At 40.6% G+C, this 19089-nt stretch overlaps 2 protein-coding genes across 3 annotated transcripts in view; one reads left to right on the top strand and one right to left on the bottom strand.

Moving 5' to 3' along the window:
• The first annotated feature begins 2994 nt into the window (after nucleotides 1–2994).
• Nucleotides 2995–5053, top strand: LOC133554069 (hydroxycarboxylic acid receptor 2-like). The gene has a single exon (XM_061902451.1). The coding sequence runs from the start codon at nucleotides 3133–3135 to the stop codon at nucleotides 4105–4107; it is 975 nt and encodes a 324-aa protein (XP_061758435.1). The 5' UTR covers nucleotides 2995–3132; the 3' UTR covers nucleotides 4108–5053.
• Nucleotides 5054–14418: 9365 nt separating this feature from the next.
• kntc1 (kinetochore associated 1) overlaps nucleotides 14419–19089 on the bottom strand; it is a 119975-nt gene continuing 115304 nt past the window's right edge. Inside the window, exons 59-61 of one of the 2 annotated variants that reach the window (XM_061902424.1) lie at nucleotides 18593–18747; nucleotides 14737–14819; nucleotides 14419–14657 (exon numbers count right to left, since the gene is read on the bottom strand). In XM_061902424.1, coding sequence (XP_061758408.1) covers nucleotides 14750–14819; nucleotides 18593–18747 — 225 coding nt within the window. In that variant the 3' untranslated portion in view covers nucleotides 14419–14657; nucleotides 14737–14749. The remainder of the gene's footprint in view (nucleotides 14658–14736; nucleotides 14820–18592; nucleotides 18748–19089) is intronic. The other variant, XM_061902416.1, reaches the window with a different exon arrangement.

The following is a 19089-nucleotide window of genomic DNA, read 5'->3' as shown; positions in this document are numbered from 1 at the left end:
TACATATTTAATGAAAGATAATTACTGTAAATTTACATGAATTTGAAAGTAACTTAAGAAAACAGAAAATGGGTAATTTGGTATTTTTCTGTATAAAAAATAGAAATAAACAGTCTGTCATTACTGGCATATTACTTAAAATAACAGGCGGATTGTTTATTTACAAATAATGTCTGCACTTCTACAGTTTTATACACAGTGAAATACTTGTGTTGTCTTGCGGGTTCCAGGGACTACCAAGGAAAGACATGGCTTTGAGCAGGTGCAGACATCTTTATTTTTCAATAGGCAAAGTCTTGGCTGCTTTTCAGCCTTCTCCGTTGTCTGCGTCTGCCTCTTGCTCTCGCTCTCTTCCTGTTTGCATGCGCTGCTGCTGCTGTCGTCGTTTCTCCACCTCTCCCCCCGACGTTCACGGCTGCCGCCCTTTTAAACAGTGCGAGAGGATTTGTAAATTGTATCCAGGTGCGCGAGCCATGCACCTGATCTCGATTGTGGCGTTGCTCTCGGCACGCCCCGCCTCCCCGCCACCATCTTGGGCCGGGCTCCAGCGTGCCCTGCCTCTCTGTCGGACCTTCGACTCCGCCTCTCCACATACACTCCATCCATCCATTTTCTACCGCTTATCCCCTTTGGGGTCGCTGGTGCCTATCTCAGCTACAATCGGGCGGAAGGCGGGGTACACCCTGGACAAGTCGCCACGTCATCGCAGGGCCAACACAGATAGACAACATTTACACTCACATTCCCACACTAGGGACCATTTAGTGTTGCCAATCAACCTATCCCCAGGTGCATGTCTTTGGAGGTGGGAGGAAGCCGGAGTACCCGGAGGGAACCCACGCAGTCACGGGGAGGACATGCAAACTCCACACAGAAAGATCCCGAGCCCGGGATTGAACCCTGACTACTCAGGACCTTCGTATTGTGAGGCAGATGCACTAACCCAGGGGTGTCAAACTCAAATACAGAGTGGGCCAAAATTTTTAACGGAACAAAGCCGTGGGCCAAGGTTGAACAAATTAACCTTTTAATAGGGACCCAAACAAGTTTTGCATTAAATATTGAACAAGCAAGGCTTATATAACTTTAGTGACATGCAAAATCTAGTTTTAAATAATAATGATTAAAAAAATATCAATGGCAAATCAAAAAATAATTTGAATAAAAATGTTATGCCTTTTTTTCTATTTGCAATCTTCTGAGGTAAATATATTTTTTTTCCACAGGCTAATAATACATTTGAAAATAAAATAACAATATTGAATGAACCAAACATTCAAGCCTTGAAGTAGCAAGAGAAAATGCATGAATAAAACGTTAATTATTGGTCGGTTTGCTGGAAGTTTCCCAAAAGACTTAGTGCTGCAAGGGGTTCTGGGTATTTGTTCTGTTTTGTTACGGTGCAGATGTTAGCCTGAAATGTGTTTGTCATTCTTGTTTGGTGTGGGTTCACAGTGTGGCGAATATTTGTAACAGTGCTAAAGTTGTTTATGCGGCCACCCTCAGTGTGACCTGTATGGCTGTTGACCAAGTATGCCTTGACCAAGTATGCCTTGCATTCACTTGTGCGTGTGTGTGTGTGTGTAAAAGCCACAAATATTATGTGACACGCTGATAGTATGGAGGAAAAGCGGACGTGACGACAGGTTGTAGAGAACGCTAAAGGCAGTGCCTTAAATGCACGCCCCCAATATAGTTGTCCAGGTGGAAATCGGTAGAAATTCGGGAGAATAGTTACCCCGGGAGATTTTTGGGAGGGGCACTGAACTTCGGGAGTCTACTGGGAAACTTAGGAGGGTTGGCAAGTATGAGTATTAGCGGTGAATGCGGTGTTACAGCGGCACCGACGCTGTATAACACAGGCGGGCCAGCTCTAATGCTAAATTGATATTGCCTCAAGGGCCAAATTAAATTACACGGCGGGCCAGATTTGGCCAACGGGCCAGAGTTTGACACCCATGCACTAACCCAGGGGTAGGGAACCTATGGCTCTAGAGCCAGATGTGGCTCTTTTGATGACTGCATCTGGCTCGCGGATTAAACTGAGTTGACATTGCTTAACACGATAAGTAATTAATAATTCCACTTGTAATCACAGTGTTAAAAATAACGTTCAAAATATAAAACATTCTCATGCTTTTTTTTGTTCACGAAGTTGCGTTAATGGTAAGTAGTAATTTATTTATTAGTGGTTAGTGTGGGGCTTGCCCTCCTGGGGGTTCTTCAGACCACCAAGCACCGACATGAGAGCCCTTTTCAGGATTACATTATTGTTTTATTTTTCAATAAGTCTCTCAGTTGCTTTCCAGCAATTGTATTTTTCTCTCTCGCTCGCGCGCTGGCTCCAGCCTCCACCCGTCTCTCCTCCTGGCTGCTGTTAATAGCTGAGCGACAGGTGATTGGATAACAAGGCCCAGGTGGGCTATCTACGCACTTGTCGCTGATTTCGAGGCTGGTCCTGGGACACCCAAGTTTGCTGCAGGCCCACAGGCCACGCCCCCACCACAGTTAGCTTCAGAATAACAATGTTATTACAAAGAATAAGAGACCTATTATACTCTAGAAATGTTGGTCTTACTTAAAAATGCACACGCTTAGTTGTGTTCAGTGTTAAAAACATATTATATGGCTCTTACGGAAATACATTTTTAAATATTTGGCTTTCATGGCTCTCTCAGCCAAAAAGGTTCCCGACCCCTGCACTAACCCCTCTTCCACCGTGAAGCCACAAATTTAGAGTAATTTACCATAAAAATAGGATTATTTTTTTTACAGTGCTTATTTTGAGGTATTTTGGGGTTCATTGAGGTTAGCTAATTTTACTTGTTTTGGGAAGTCTTAACAAGCCAAATTTGTCTTGTTCTATTGGCAGATTATTCTGCTTAGTTCAAATAAAACACCCCTCATTTTTGTATTTTTTTCTCCCTTGTTTTTGAAGGCTGACTTTTTGCAGTGTGCACGTGGAGTCATTGGCTGCTGCCGTGACTCCGAAAGCAGAAGCGAGGGGCTTCCTGTGCAGGTTGACACCAGAAGACACCAGAGTTAACTTCTCATTCAGACATTTGCCTCCCCAGCAGGCAGACACGCCTCAAAAGGTCTGACTTCCTCAAATCGGCAGCGGGCCAGCCCGACATGCACTGCAACTTCACGGGGACGCTGCTGGTCGGCGTGCTCCCCGCGCTTTTGTCCATCGAGTTCATCTTGGGGGCCCTGAGCAACGGCATGGCCCTGTGGATCTTCTGCTTCCACCTGCGGCCCTGGAAGAGCAGCACCGTGCTGCTCTTCAACCTGGCCATGGCCGACTTTCTGCTCAACATGATCCTGCCCCTCCGCGCCAGCTACTACAGCTCGGGCGTCAAGTGGGGATTCGGGGAGACGCTCTGCAACATCTCGCAGTTCATGCTGGCCCTGAACCGCACGGGCAGCACCCTCTTCCTGATGGCCGTCGCCTTGGACCGCTACATCCGCGTGGTGCACCCGCACCACTTCGTCAACTCCCTCAGCCCCTCGAAAGCGATGTGCGGGGCGGCGGCGCTCTGGCTGATCACCGTCTGCATGACCGCCAATACCTTGACCCTGCAGAACTTGCGCTCGGACTACTGTGAGAGCTTTCTGGTGGAAACCGTGGCCAAGGGGAACCGGCTGTGGCACAAATTCAACTTTCTCTTCTCCTGCTGGATGCCGCTCCTCGTCATCCTGTTCTGCACCGTCCGCATCATCGTCCAGCTGAGAGGCCGGCAGCTGAGTCAGCACGGGAAGATCAAGAAGGCCCTGTGGTTCATCACCGTTGTGGTGGTGGTGTTCACCATTTGCTTCTTGCCCAGCAACATCACGCAACTCGTTATATGGATCAAAACCCAAGAGGCCCTCAAGACCATGTCGGCGCCTGAGGTGTGCGTCGCCATGGACAACCTGACCGTGGTCTTCTACATGACCGTCAGCCTCACCTACCTCAACAGCGCCCTGGACCCCATCATCTACTACTTCTCCAGTCCCACCTTCAAGAGCATCTGCAGAAAGGTCCTCCAGCTGCCGCAGGCCGACACCATCGACACCACGGAGAGGTGGACCCGGGAGACCGGATCGCACTCGTGCAGTCAGATTTAGAAAGCGAAAATAAGAATTCTTGAAACACTTGTCATAAAATGTTTCATGTCAAGGATTAATGTTGCCTGCACTTTCACGGTGTTTCTGCTTATCTGGACAATAAAAGCACAACGGGTCTTGTGTTTAGCCAAATTATATTCGGATATTCTTCACATTTGTGCTTACGAAATGTCAAGATATTTTCAGTTCAATACATTTTGCTACAAAACATTTGTCCCATCTAAATGTCCTGATAGCCCAATCATTACTGAATTATTTCAAAGGGACATATTTGTTTTCCTTTTTTTTTTCATGTGCAAAAAGTCAAAAAATTGATGGAATTCTATTTAAAAATGCTAAAAATAGTTTCATTTATAAAAAAATCGACTATTGACTGATGTGAATATTTTTTGAGTGTCACAGGCAATTTTTTTTAGACACAGTATACTTATATATTTTTAAAATATCATTCAATCACAGGTTATTTCAATCACAAAATGTTTCAAAGGGCTGCACAAACCACAACAACATCATCGGATGTGATCCCACATCATATATTTTTATTATTTGCAATTATATATATTTATTTTTTATGTTTCCAATATGTCACACTTTTATCATTTTTATTTTGCAATTAATTTTTTTAACATTTTATTCGACTCTTATTACCGTATTGCTTTTGCACTATCTTGTTTAGTTCGTTCATTGTTAATGTTCTTTCTTTTTTTTGTTTTTGTTTTATGCTCTATGCTTTCTAACCTGTAAAGCACTTTGGTTCAATTTAAAAATGTTTCCCATCTAAATGTCCTGATAGCCCAATCCTTACGGAATGATTTTACAGGGACATATTTGCTTTCATTTTTTTTTCTTTTATGTGCAAAAAGTCAAATAAAGTTGGTGGATTTCATTTTAAAAATGTTCTAAATAGTGTAATTTATAAAAATAATAATAAATAAATCGACTATTGGCTGATGTGAATATTTTTTGAATGTCAAAAGCAATTTTTTAATACACAGTATACTTATTTTTTTTTTTTAATTGTTGGATTAATTGTAAATAAGTTATCTCATTGTTATTCAAATATGATTGTTTGCTTATGCATTGTGTTAGACAAACTGAAGAGAAACGAGACTTGGCGTTAGATTGGAACATAGGTTATCCTACCAATTTCAAAGAGGAGTTTGCAGATGAGACAGAGCAACACAGGAAGTTACTGTATCTTCTGTATTTGCATGTGTTATGTTCTCACCACAGGTGGTAGGAGTCCAAAATAGCTGCAAATCCCCCTCCTCCCTTAGTGCAGCTGTGTGTGTGTGTAATGCAGGGCATCCCGAATGAATTAAAAGGCGAGGGGATTGTAAGAAAGGTTTAAGAGTGATTTGGAGCCTGTAACTGACAACTCTTTCTCCAGGCCACTCTCCTCGTACGAGAAAAGCAATCACTGGTTTGTCTTCTATTCTCTGTTTCTGTTTCTATATAATGTCTCATGGTATTTGACCATGCCAAAAATATAATTCAATCACAAATTATTTTAATCACAAATGTCTCAAAGGGCTGCACAAACCACAACTTCATTGGATCTGATCCCACATCATATTACTTTATCCTTTGCAATTACATATATATATATATATATATATATATGTATATATATATATATTATATATATATGTATAAGGAGTGTGGGAAAAAGTCGATTCGAATATGAATCGCGATTCTCACATTGTGCGATTCAGAATCGATTCTCTTTTTTTTTTTCAATCCAACAAAACAATACACAGCAATACCATAATGCAATCCAATTCCAAAACCAAACCTGACCCAGCAACATTCAGAACTGCAATAAACAGAGCAATTGAAAGGAGACACAAACACGACACAGAACAAACCAAAAGTAGCGAAAAAAAAAGGAATATTATCAACAACAGTATCAATATTAGTTATAATTTCAGCATAGCAGTGATTAAAAATCCCCCATTTACATTATCATTAAAAATTTATAAAAATAAAAAAAAGAATAGTGTCACAGTGGCTTGCACTTGCATCGCATCTCATAAGCTTGACAACACACTGTGTCCAATGTTTTCACAAAGATAAAATAAGTCGTATATTTGGTTCGTTTAATAGTTAAAACAAATTTACATTATTGCAACCAGTTGATACAACATTATCCTTTACATTTATAAAAGCTTTTTTAGAAAAATCTACTACTCTGCTAGCATGTCAGCAGACTGGGGTAGATCCTGCTGAAATCCTATGTATTGAATGAATACAGAATCGTTTTAAATCGGAAAAATATCGTTTTCGAATAGAGTATCGCGTTGAATGGGAAAAAAATCTATATATTATCGAATCGCGACCCCAAGAATCGTTATTGAATCGAATCGTGGGACACCCAAAGATTTGCAGCCCTAATATGTATATATGTATGTGTATATATATATATATTTCAATCTTTCGCACTTCTATTATTATTATTTTGCAATTTTTTATTTTTTTTTACTTTTTATTCAACTCCTTTTACCGTATTGCTTTTGCACTACCTTGTTTAGCTCATTCATTGTTTATTCATTGTTCAGGGACGACGTGGCGCAGTGGAGGAGTGGCCGTGCGCAACCCGAGGGTCCCTGGTTCAAATCCCACCTAGTACCAACCTCGTCACGTCCGTTGTGTCCTGAGCAAGACACTTCACCCTTGCTCCTGATGGGTGCTGGTTGGCGCCTTGCATGGCAGCTCCCTCCATCAGTGTGTGAATGTGTGTGTGAATGGGTAAATGTGGAAGTAATGTCAAAGCGCTTTGAGTACCTTGAAGGTAGAAAAGCGCTATACAAGTACAACCCGTTTATCATTTATTTATTTATGTTCTTTGTTTGTTTTATGCTCTATGCTTTTTACCCTGTAAAGCATTTTGGTTCAATTTAAAACATTTTCCCATCTAAATGTCCTGATAGCCCAATCATTACTGAATGATTTTACTGGGACATATTTGTTTTCCTTTTTTTTTCTTTTCTGTGCAAAAAGTCAAATAAAGTTGGTGGATTTCTTTTTTAAAATGTTAAAAATAGTTTCATTTATTAAAAAAATCGAATCTTGGCTGACGTGAATATGTTTTGAGTGTCAAAGGCATTTTTTTTTATACACAGTATACTTACATATTTTTAAAATATTCAATTACAGATTATTTTAATCGCACGTATCAAAGGGCTGCACAAACCACAGCAAAATCATTGTTTCTGATCCCAAATAATTTTTATTATTTGCGACTATATATATGTATGTATATATATATATATATATATATATATATATATATATATATATACATATATGTATATATACACACATATATGTATATATACATATATACATACACATATATGTATATATATACACATATATGTATGTATATATACATATATGTATGTATATATATATACATATATATACATACATGCATGTATATATATATACATATATGTATGTATATATATATACATATATATACATATATATACATACATGCATGTATATATATATACATATATGTATGTATATATATACATATATATACATATATATATATATTTATATATGTATACATAAATATGTACAAACCCCATTTCCATATGAGTTGGGAAATTGTGTTAGATGTAAATATAAACGGAATACAATGATTTGCAAATCATTTTCAACCCATATTCAGTTGAATATGCTACAAAGACAACATATTTGATGTTCAAACTGATAAAAAAAAATTTTTTGTTGCAAAAAATCATTAACTATAAATACTGATAAAGTTGAGGAATGCTCATCAAACACTAATATGGAACATCCTACGGGTGTGCAGGCTAATTGGGAACAGGTGGGTGCCATGATTGGGTATAAAAACAACTTCCATGAAATGCTAAGTATTTCACAAACAAGTATGGAGTGAGGGTCACCACTTTGTAAGCAAATTGTCGAACAGTTTCAGAACATTTCTCAACGAGCTATTGCAAGGAATTTAGGGATTTTACCATTTACGGTCCGTAAATTCATCAAAAAGTTCAGAGAATCAGGAGAAATCACTGCACGTAAGCGATGATATTATGGACTATTGATTCCTCAGGTGATATTGCATCAAAAACCGACATCAGTGTGTAAAGGATATCACCACATGGGCTCAGGAACACTTCTTGAAACCACTGTCAGTAAGTACAGTTGGTCGCTACATCTGTAAGTACAAGTTAAAACTCTACTATGCAAAGCCAAACCCATTTATCAACAATATCCTAAAACGCCGCCGGGTTGGCTGCGCCCGAGCTCACCTAAGATGGACTGATTGAAAGTGGAAAGGTTTTCTGTGGTCTGACGAGTCCACATTTCAAATTATATTTGTTAACAGAGAACGTGGTGTTCTCGAGAATAAAGAGGAAAATAACCATTTGGATTGTTTAAGGTGCAAAGTTGAAAAGCCAGCATCTGTAATGGTATGGGGGTGTATTAGTGTCCAAGGCATGAGTAACTTACACATCTGTGAAGGCACCATTGATGCTGAAAGGTACATACAGGTTTTAGAGCAACATATGTTGTCATCCAAGCAAAGTTATCATGGACGCCCCTGCTTATTACAGCAAGACAAGTGTTACAACAGCGTGGCTTCGTAAAAAAAGAGTGCGAGTACTTTCCTGGCTTGCTTGCAGTCCAGACCTGTCTCCCATCGAAAATGTGTGGCGCATTATGAAACGTAAAATACGACAACAGAGACCCCGGACGGTTGAATGACTGAAGCGCTACATAAAACAAGAATGGGAAAGAATTCCACTTTCAAAGCTTCAACAATTAGTTTCCTCAGTTCCCAAACATTTACTGAGTGTTGTTAAAAGAAAAGGTGATGTAACACAGTGGTGAACATGCCCTTTCCCAACTACCTTGGCACGTGTTGCAACCATGAAATTCTAAGTTAATGATTGTTTGCAAAAAAAATTAAAGTTTATGAGTTTGAACATTAAATATATTGTATTTGTAGTGCATCCAATTGAACATGAGTTGAAAAGGATTTGCAAATCATTGTATTCCGTTTATATTTACATGTAACACAATTTCCCAACTCATATGGAAACGGGGTCCAACTCATATGGAAGCGGGGTTTGTATTAGAGCGTATCAAAACACGAATTGGTATGTCAGACTTAGCCCTGTCTTAGTTTAACTCTTATCTTACTGACAGGATGCAGTGCGTCTCCCATAACAACGTGACCTCGGACTATGTTAAGATAATGTGTGGAGTTCCCCAGGGTTCGGTCCTTGGCCCTGCACTTTTCAGCATCTACATGCTGCCGCTAGGTGACATCATACACAAATACGGTGTTAGCTTTCACTGTTATGCTGATGACACCCAACTCTACATGCCCCTAAAGCTGACCAACACGCCGGATTGTAGTCAGCTGGAGGCGTGTCTTAATGAAATTAAACAATGGATGTCCGCTAACTTTTTGCAACTCAACGCCAAAAAAACGGAAATGCTGATTATCGGTCCTGCTAGACACCGACCTCTATTTAATAATACAACTTTACATTTGACAACCAAACAATTAAACAAGGCGACTCGGTAAAGAATCTGGGTATTATCTTCGACCCAACTCTCTCCTTTGAGTCACACAATAAAAGCGTTACTAAAACGGCCTTCTTTCATCTCCGTAATATTGCTAAAATTCGCTCCATTTTGTCCACTAACGACGATGAGATCATTATCCATGCGTTTGTTACGTCTCGTCTCGTTACTGTAACATATTATTTTCGGGTCTCCCCATGTCTAGCATTAAAAGATTACAGTTGGTACAAAATGCGGCTGCTAGACCTTTGACAAGAACAAGAAAGTTTGATCATATTACGCCTATACTGTATATACCTTTATACCTATATATATACCTATACTGGCTTGCCTGCACTGGCTTCCTGTGCACCTAAGATGTGACATTGGGGTTTTACTACTTACGTATAAAATACTACACGGTCTAGTTCCAGCCTATCTTGCTGATTGTATTGTACCATATGTTCCGGCAAGAAATCTGCGTTCATAGGACTCCGGCTTATTAGTGATTCCCAGAGCCCCAAAAAAGTCTGCGGGCTATAGAGCATTTTCCGTTCGGGCTCCAGTACTCTGGAATGCCCTCGGGATGCTACCTCAGTAGAATCATTTAAGACTCACTTTAAAACTCATTTGTATACTCTAGCCTTCAAATAGACCCCCTTTTTGGACCAGTTGATCTGCCGTTTCTTTTCTTTTTCTCCTCTGTCCTACTCTCCCTTGTGGAGGGGGTCCGGTCCGGTGGCCATGAATGAAGTACTGGCTGTCCAGAGTCGGGACCCAGGATGGACCGCTCTTCCAGTGTCGGGACCCAGGATTGACCGCTCGCCTGTGTATCGGTTGGGGACATCGCTGCTGATCCGCCTCGGCTTGGGATGGTTTCCTGTTGGCTCCACTATGGACGGGACTCTTGCTACTGTGTTGGATCCACTTTGGACTGGACTCTAACGGTTGTGTTTGATCCACTATGGATTGAACTTTCACAGTATCACGTTAGACCCGCTCGACATCCATTACTTTTGGTCCCCTGGGCGGGGGGTTGCCCACATATGCGGTCCTCTCCAAGGTTTCTCGTAGTCATAATTGTCACCGACGTCTCACTGGGTGTGAGTTTTCCTTGCCCTTATGTGGGTTCTAGCGAGGATGTTGTTGAGGTTTGTGCAGCCCTTTGAGACACTAGTGATTTAGGGCTATATAAACAATCATTGATTGATTGATGATTGGGTATAAAAACAGCTTCCCAAAAAATGCTCAGTCTTTCACAATAAAGGATGGAGCGAGGTACACCCCTTTGTCCACAACTGCGTGAGCAAATAGTCAAACAGTTTAAGAACAACATTTCTCAAAGTGCAATTGCAACAAATTTAGGGATTTCAACATCTACGGTCCATAATATCATCAAAAGGTTCAGAGAATCCGGAGAAATCACTCCACGTAAGCGGCATGGCCGGAAACCAACATTGAATGACCGTGACGTTCGAACCCTGAGACGGCACTGTATCAAAAACTGACACCAATCGTTAAAGGATATCACCACATGGGCTCAGGAACACTTCAGAAAACCACTGTCACTAAATACAGTTTGTCGCTACATCTGTAAGTGCAAGTTAAAGCTCTACTTCGCAAAACAAAAGCCATTTATCAACAACATCCAGAAACGCCGCCAGCTTCTCTGGGTCCGAGATCATCTAAGATGGACTGATGCAAAGTGGAAAAGTGTTCTGTGGTCTGACGAGTTCACATTTCAAATTTATTTGGGAAATATTCTACATCGTGTCATCCGGACCATTGATTGATTGATTGTAACTTTTATTAGTAGATTACACAGTACAGTACATATTCCGTACAATTGACCACTAAATGGTAACACCCGAATAAGTTTTTCAACTTGTTTAAGTCGGGGTCCACGTTAATCAATTCACGGGGAAGCCAACCATCTATATTTAAATGATCTAAACAAGTCATATACTGTGATTAATCGCGAATAAAAAAATTTTTATTAACCCGATTTTAGAAAATAAATCATCTGGATTCATCTTAAATATTAAAATTCAAGCAGAAATATATTTGATCTATTCTTTTTTTTTACATAGCAAACAACCTTTTAAACAGCTTTTTTGTCTCTAACTATTGTTGGTAAGGTTCTGATCCAGGCAGTGTTAACATTTTTTTTTTTTTTTTTAAATATGTTGCAGATGCAGCTACAAACTGAGTTGTCGCTTCCAAAAGTGCTCTACCAAGAACTTAATTTGCATAAATAAGAGCCTTCCTCTCTCATGGTCTCTTTAAACCGCTTCCCACTTCACACCTTTACTGTGTGCAACACATTTCAGTGGAGGAAATAAAAAAGCTTGATCCTCGATAAAAAAGACTTCACACATATTTTTTTGTTCAAAAAAACCTTTTGGTTTACTTCTCATTTTTCACAAATAGACTTGAATTGAATTGAAGTGAATTGAACTGAAATATTTATTTCAAACCTGCACAATAAAACTAACGTTTTTTTTTTTTTTACATTTTGGCAGAGATATTTATGCAAGGCTTGAGAGAACTGACATTTATATTACGATAATAAAGTTAAAGTAGCAAAGATTGTCACACACACTATGTGTGGCAAAATTATTCTCTGCACCCTTGATCACCCCCCGGGAGGTGAGGGGAGCAGTGAGCAGCAGCGGTGGCCGCGCCCGGTAATAATTTTTGGGTGATTTAATCCCCAATTCCAAGTAAAGTTAAGTGAAGTGAATTATATTTATACAGCGCTTTTCACTAGTGACTCAAAGAGCTTTTACATAGTGAAACCCAATATCTAAGTTACAAAACCCGTTTCCATATGAGTTGGGAAATTGTGTTAGATGTAAATATAAACAGAATACAATGATTTGCAAATCCTTTTCAACCCATATTCAATTGAATGCACTACAAAGACAAGATATTTGATGTTCAAACTCATAAACCTTTTTTTTTTGTTGCAAATAATAATTAACTTAGAATTTCATGGCTGCAACACGTGCCAAAGTAGTTGGGAAAGGGCATGTTCACCACTGTGTTACATCACCTTTTCTTTCAAAAACACTCAAACGTTTGGGAACTGAGGAAACTAATTGTTGAAGCTTTGAAAGTGGAATTCTTTCCCATTCTTGTTTTATGTAGAGCTTCAGTCGTTCAACAGTCCGGGGTCTTGTCGTATTTTACGCTTCATAATGCGCCACACATTTTCGATGGGAGACAGGTCTGGACTGCAGGCAGGCCAGGAAAAAACCCGCACTCTTTTTTTACAAAGCCACGCTGTTGTAACACGTGCTGAATGTGGCTTGGCATTGTCTTGCTGAAATAAGCAGGGGCGTCCATGAAAAAGACGGCGCTTAGATGGCGACATATGTTGTTCCAAAACCTGTATGTACCTTTCAGCATTAATGGTGCCTTCACAGATGCCTGGCTTTTGAACTTTGCGTCGATAACAGTCTGGATAGTTCGCTTCCCCTTTGGTCCGGATGACACGGTCGAATATTTCCAAAAACAATTTGAAATGTGGACTCGTCAGACCACAGAACGCTTTTCCACTTTGCATCAGTCCATCTTAGATGATCTCGGGCCCAGAGAAGCCGGCGGCGTTTTTGGATGTTGTTGATAAATGGCTTTCGCTTTGCATAGTAGAGCTTAACTTGCACTTACAGATGTAGCGACGAACTGTATTAAGTGACAGTGGTTTTCTGAAGTGTTCCTGAGCCCATGTGGTGATATCCTTTAGAGATTGATGTCGGTTTTTGATACAGTACGTTCTGAGCGATCCAAGGTCACGGTCATTCAATGTTGGTTTCCGGCCATGCTGCTTACGTGGAGTGATTTCTCCAGATTCTCTGAACCTTTTGATGATATTATGGACCGTAGATGTTGAAATCCCTAAATTTCTTGCAATTGCACTTTGAGAAACGTTGTTCTTAAACTGTTTGACTATTTGGTCACGCAGTTGTGGACAAAGGGGTGTACCTCGCCGCGTCCTTTCTTGTGGAGGACTGAGCATTTTTTGAGAAGCTGTTTTTATACCCAATCATGGCACCCACCTGTTCCCAATTAGCCTGCACACCTGTGGGATGTTTCAAGTAAGTGTTTGATGAGCATTCCTCAACATTATGAGTATTTATTGCCACCTTTCCCAACTTCTTTGTCACGTGTTGCTGGCATCAAATTCTAAAATAAATGATTATTTAAAAAAAAAAAAATGTTTATCAGTTTGAACATCAAATATGTTGTCTTTGTAGCATATTCAACTGAATATGGATTGAAAAGGATTTGCAAATCATTGTATTCCGTTTATATTTACATCTAACACTATTTCCCAACTCATATGGAAACAGGGTTTGTACATTTAAACCAGTGTGGGTGGCACTGGGAGCAGGTGGGTAAAGTGTCTTGCCCAAGGACACAACGGCAGTGGCTAGGATGGCGGAAGCGAATCGAACCAGGAACACTCAAGTTGCTGGCACGGCCACTCTACCAACCGAGCTATACCGCCCCTTGATGCTGACTGCCAAGCAGGGAGGTAATGGCTCCCATTTTTATAGTCTTTGGTATGTTCGCCCGCTGCTTGCCATCTTGGTTGACCACCACTGGTTTACACTTTCCGGAAGAAATCACGTGTAGGAATATCAAGGCCAACAAAACTTGAGCTGTGACCGCAAATGGTCCCCGGGCCACACTTTGGACACCTCTGGTGTAGGCCGGTCTCCCGGCGACTACAGGAGACTTCATAGAAAGGAAGCATAAATTGAAGCATTTATTGGATTGTGATTGACACAATTTGACAGGAGTATTGTTCATACAATAATATCACTTAACGGGACAAGCAGTAGAAAAATGGATGGATGGAATACTTAAAAGTGGGGAATTATTTATATGAATATAAAAAAAAAGAGAGTACTATAAATATTGTTTTTCATACGAAAGACTGAAGAAGGCAGACTCCATTCTGCTTGGTCCTACAGGAAAAAGCATTTGAAAAACTGAAATAATACAAATAAAAAACACAAAAGATGTACAGTACGTGCTTAATTGTATTACACAAATCAATAATGTTGTTACCTCGAGGTTCTTTTCATCGTTTTCCTGTGAGATCCTCTCTTTGTTTGGTATACTCTTGAACCAGCCGGTGAGCGTCGTCCTGACTGAGGAGCAGAGTAAACATCTCATACTGTACCTGTTAGAATAATTGTTTCTAAATTATCACAAAAAAACTTTGTATTACATTGTGTTCCTGACAAGAAGACAAAAGGCTGTCTTTGAAACAAACCAAGAAGAAGGCTCGTAAAACTCCACTGGGACTTCAAAGCGGACAGATGGCGGGATCTGCCCAACTTCCGGAAGAACTCTTTTTGAAGTATTTTAAGAACTATTTTTGAAGTATTTTATGGGACTCTCTTTGAAATATTTTTGAACTATTTTATGGAACTCTTTTGAACTATTTGACGAACTCTCTTCGAACTGTTCGGTAACCGAAGGCAACGCTGTTTACGACCCACTTCCCTCAGGAAGCAGCTGGGGGAAGGAGGGGGGAGAAAGACAAATAAAGGAGGAGTACAATCTTAGGGCAGAGCATGGTGCAGGACTGTACAGAGAGTACAGTGGCCATTTCTCTCCTCAGATCTGAGTCCAAATTTAATTCTGTCTCTGTTTGATTCTTTGCCTTTTGTCTTGTTTAATAGATGTCATCAGTGTTTGAACCTGACAGTACCTTTAAGACGTCGTTACTGTGCTGACGGTTTGATTTTTTTGTCATCTCCTCGTAGCTGCTTCGTTATTGCAATAAAACCAACTGACTGCACTGTCAACACAGAGCATGTCTCCTTCCATCCATTTTCTTCCGCGAATCCGAGGTCGAGCAGGTACCGTCTGGTACCTGCTGTTGCGTATTTGAGATCTGCATTAGTCCTGAAAATTTGCACACCTCCGCTGTAGTCAATAAGCTTATTCTTTTTCACTAAACATTTTTTTTCCCATCCATCCATCCATCCATCCATCTTCTTCCGCTTATCCGAGGTCAGGTCGCGGGGGCAGCAGCCTAAGCAGGGAAGCCCAGACTTCCCTCTCCCCTGCCACTGTGTCCAGCTCCTCCCCAGGGGATCCCGAGGCGTTCCCAGGTCAGCCGGGAGACATAGTCTTCCCAACGTGTCCTGGGTCTTCCCCGTGGCCTCCTCATCTGGCTCCTCTCCATGTGGAGGAGCAGCGGCTTTACTTTGAGCTCCACCCGGATGGCAGAGCTTCTCACCCTATCTCTAAGGGAGAGCCCCGCCACCCGGCGGAGGAAACTCATTTGGGCCGCTTGTACCCGTGATCTTGTCCTTTCGGTCATGACCCAAAGCTCATGACCATAGGTAAGGATGGGAACGTCGATCGACCGGGAAATTGAGAACTTTGCCTTCCGGCTCAGCTCCTTCTTCACCAGAGCATATCGATCAATCTTTATCGTGTAACTACGTGACTGTAGTGTCAATATAGAGCAGACATGGGCAAATTAAGGGCCAGGGGCCACATGCGGCCCGTTAAGCTTTTCAATCTGGCCCGCTGGACATTCCCAAATATATTTTTTTAGATCTTTAAGATGGAAAGTGTAGCTGCCATTATGATGTACAGTCATGTTTTCTAATGACCGTAAGTCTTCAACTATACTAAATATTTCAATCGATGGAATTTGCGCTTTTTGCATGAAATACTAGTTACTATGGTAATCTAATTAGTTACAATGGTAATCTAATTAGTTACTAAGGTAATCTACGTCACAGCAGCTCAGACGAGGCACCAAGCAGTGTGGGCGGGGAGCGTTTCCACAGACGCTGAAGGAGATTTTCACAACAAAGTTCTAAAGTTTAGTGAATAAAAAGTACTTTATTGATCTCTGTGGGAAATTCAGCAAAAAAACAGATACCGGTAAGTCAGATTGTAGGTGGGTTTATTGTGTACCCTTCGCGTTCATATTTCACTGTTTGTTGCATTTTTGTTGCGTTTCACTTGATTGTAAAATATGTCGATGGAAAGGGGGTGTAACATTCATATTTTGTCAATATTCAGTGTTTTATCGTTCATAGAAAAATGTAAAAATTCCATTATGTTTTTTAAGGCGGTCTGTTATAACGTTTTTAGCATTCAATCAGACATTATTGTGAGGTTTTGTATAAGTGTTCCTAAAATAGATATCCCGGCCCCCAGACACATTTTTTTTCTCTAAATGTGGCCCCCGAGTCAAAATATTTGCCCAGGCCTGATATAGAGCATATCTAACTATTTCCATCTATCTATCTTATTAAAAAAAAGCACCATTTAGAGTTCTACAGTGGTTTTCCACCCTCCGCTGAAGTCCATCGGTGAATCATATCAAGATTACACAATTATACATGAGGAACTATCTTGTTGAGCAACGTCTTTACACATTATAGAGCTGTTGTTATGGCAACCTGGTAAATAAGAAGCCCATTGACCAATCATACAAACCCTGTTTCTGTATGAGTTGGGAAATTGTGTTAGATGTAAATATAAACGGAATACAATGATTTGCAAATAATTTTCAAACCATATTCAGTTAAATAGGAATGCTCATCAAACACTTATTTGGAACATGGTGGAACAGGTGGGTGCCATGATTGGGTATAAAAAACAGCTTCCCAAAAAATGCTCAGTCTTTCACAAGAAAGGATGGGGCGAGGTACACCCCTTTGTCCACAATTGCGTGAGCAAATAGTCGAACAGTTTAAGAACAAGGTTTCTCAAAGTGCAATCGCAAGAAATTTAGGGATTTCAACATCTACGGTCCATAATATCATCAAAAGGTTCAGGGAATCTGGAGAAATCACTCCATGTAAGCATGGCCGGAAACCAACATTGAATGACCGTGACCTTCCATCCCACAGACGGCACGGTATCAAAAAACGACATGAGTCTCTAAAGGATATCATCACATGGGCTCAGGAACACTTCAGAAAACCACTGTCACTAAATACAGTTGGTCGCTACATCTGTAAGAGCAAGTTAAAGCTCTACTACGCAAAGCGAAAGCCATTTATCAACAACATTCAGAAACGTCGCCGACTTCTCTGGGCCCAAGATCATCCAAGATGGACTGATGCAAAGTGAAAAAGTGTTCTGTGGTCTGACGAGTCCACATTTCAAATTTTGGGGGGAAATATTCGACATCGGGTCATCCGGACCAAAGGGGAAGCGAACCATCCAGACTGTTATCGACGCAAAGTTCAAAAGCCAGCATCTGTGATGGTATGGGGGTGCATTAGTGCCCAAGGCATGGGTAACTTACACATCTGTGAAGGCAGGTTTTGGAAATACATATGCTGCCATCCAAGCACGGTCTTTTTCATGGACGCCCCTGCTTATTTCAGCAAGACAATGCCAAGCCACATTCAGCACGTGTTACAACAGCGTGGCGTCATAAAAAAAGAGTGCGGGTACTTTCCTGGCCCGCCTGCAGTCCAGACCTGTCTTCCATCGAAAATGTGTGGCGCATTATGAAGCGTAAAATACGACTGCAGCTCTACATAAAACAAGAATGGGAATAATTCCACTTTCAAAGCTTCAACAATTAGTTTCCTCAGTTCCCAAACGTTTATTGAGTATTGTTAAAAGAAAAAGTGATGTAAACCCAGTGGTGAACATGCCCTTTCCCAACTACTTTGGCACGTGTTGCAGCCATGAAATTTTAAGTTAATTACTATTTGCAAAAAAAAATTTTTTTTACGAGTTTGAACATTAAATATTTAGTCTTTGTGGTGCATTCAACTGAATATGGGTTGAAAAGGATTTGCAAATCATTGTATTCCGTTTATATTTACATCTAACACAATTTCCCAACTCATATGGAAACGGGGTTTGTGCAACTAAAATAAACTCCTGCAATAGATAATAGTGTGAGTATTATTGTTTAAAAAAGGCATACCAGTTGATGTTGACCAGGTAGTTGGCCATGTCCTTCATCTGGTCTGGTTGGCCTTTGGTCACCATGAACTTCTTTAGACGTGAGAAGTGTTTGGTCTTCACCAGCTTGCTGTGTTGGCCATGTTGGATGACAAAAGCCAGCACCATTTCCCTAATCTTGAAGGCAAACAAAATAAATATAATAATTATATAACAAGGCAAGCTACACACAGCCTGCAATGGAATAAAACATTTATTTTCTTCCCATTGTTCATGCGTGTTGTGTGATGGCCTAATTTCTACAAATATGACCTTAATAACTATGACGGCGTGTCCACAACGATTTCAGATCTTCTCGCCATCAGACCACCTTTAGTTTCCTCTTTTACAGCTTTGCTCAATTGGAGCAAAATTGCACAAGAGGCTAGCATTAATAAGTAACGACTTGTTGCACTGCCAAAAAGCTCTCTCCTGGTTGTAGTTAGTCCAGAACGCGACAGCGCGACTTTTAACAGGGGC

The sequence above is a fragment of the Nerophis ophidion genome, linkage group LG01 (assembly GCF_033978795.1).
Source record: "Nerophis ophidion isolate RoL-2023_Sa linkage group LG01, RoL_Noph_v1.0, whole genome shotgun sequence".
Lineage (NCBI taxonomy): Eukaryota > Metazoa > Chordata > Actinopteri > Syngnathiformes > Syngnathidae > Nerophis > Nerophis ophidion.
Note: the sequence above shows the minus strand (reverse complement) of the source record. Positions and strands in the feature narration are given on the sequence as shown.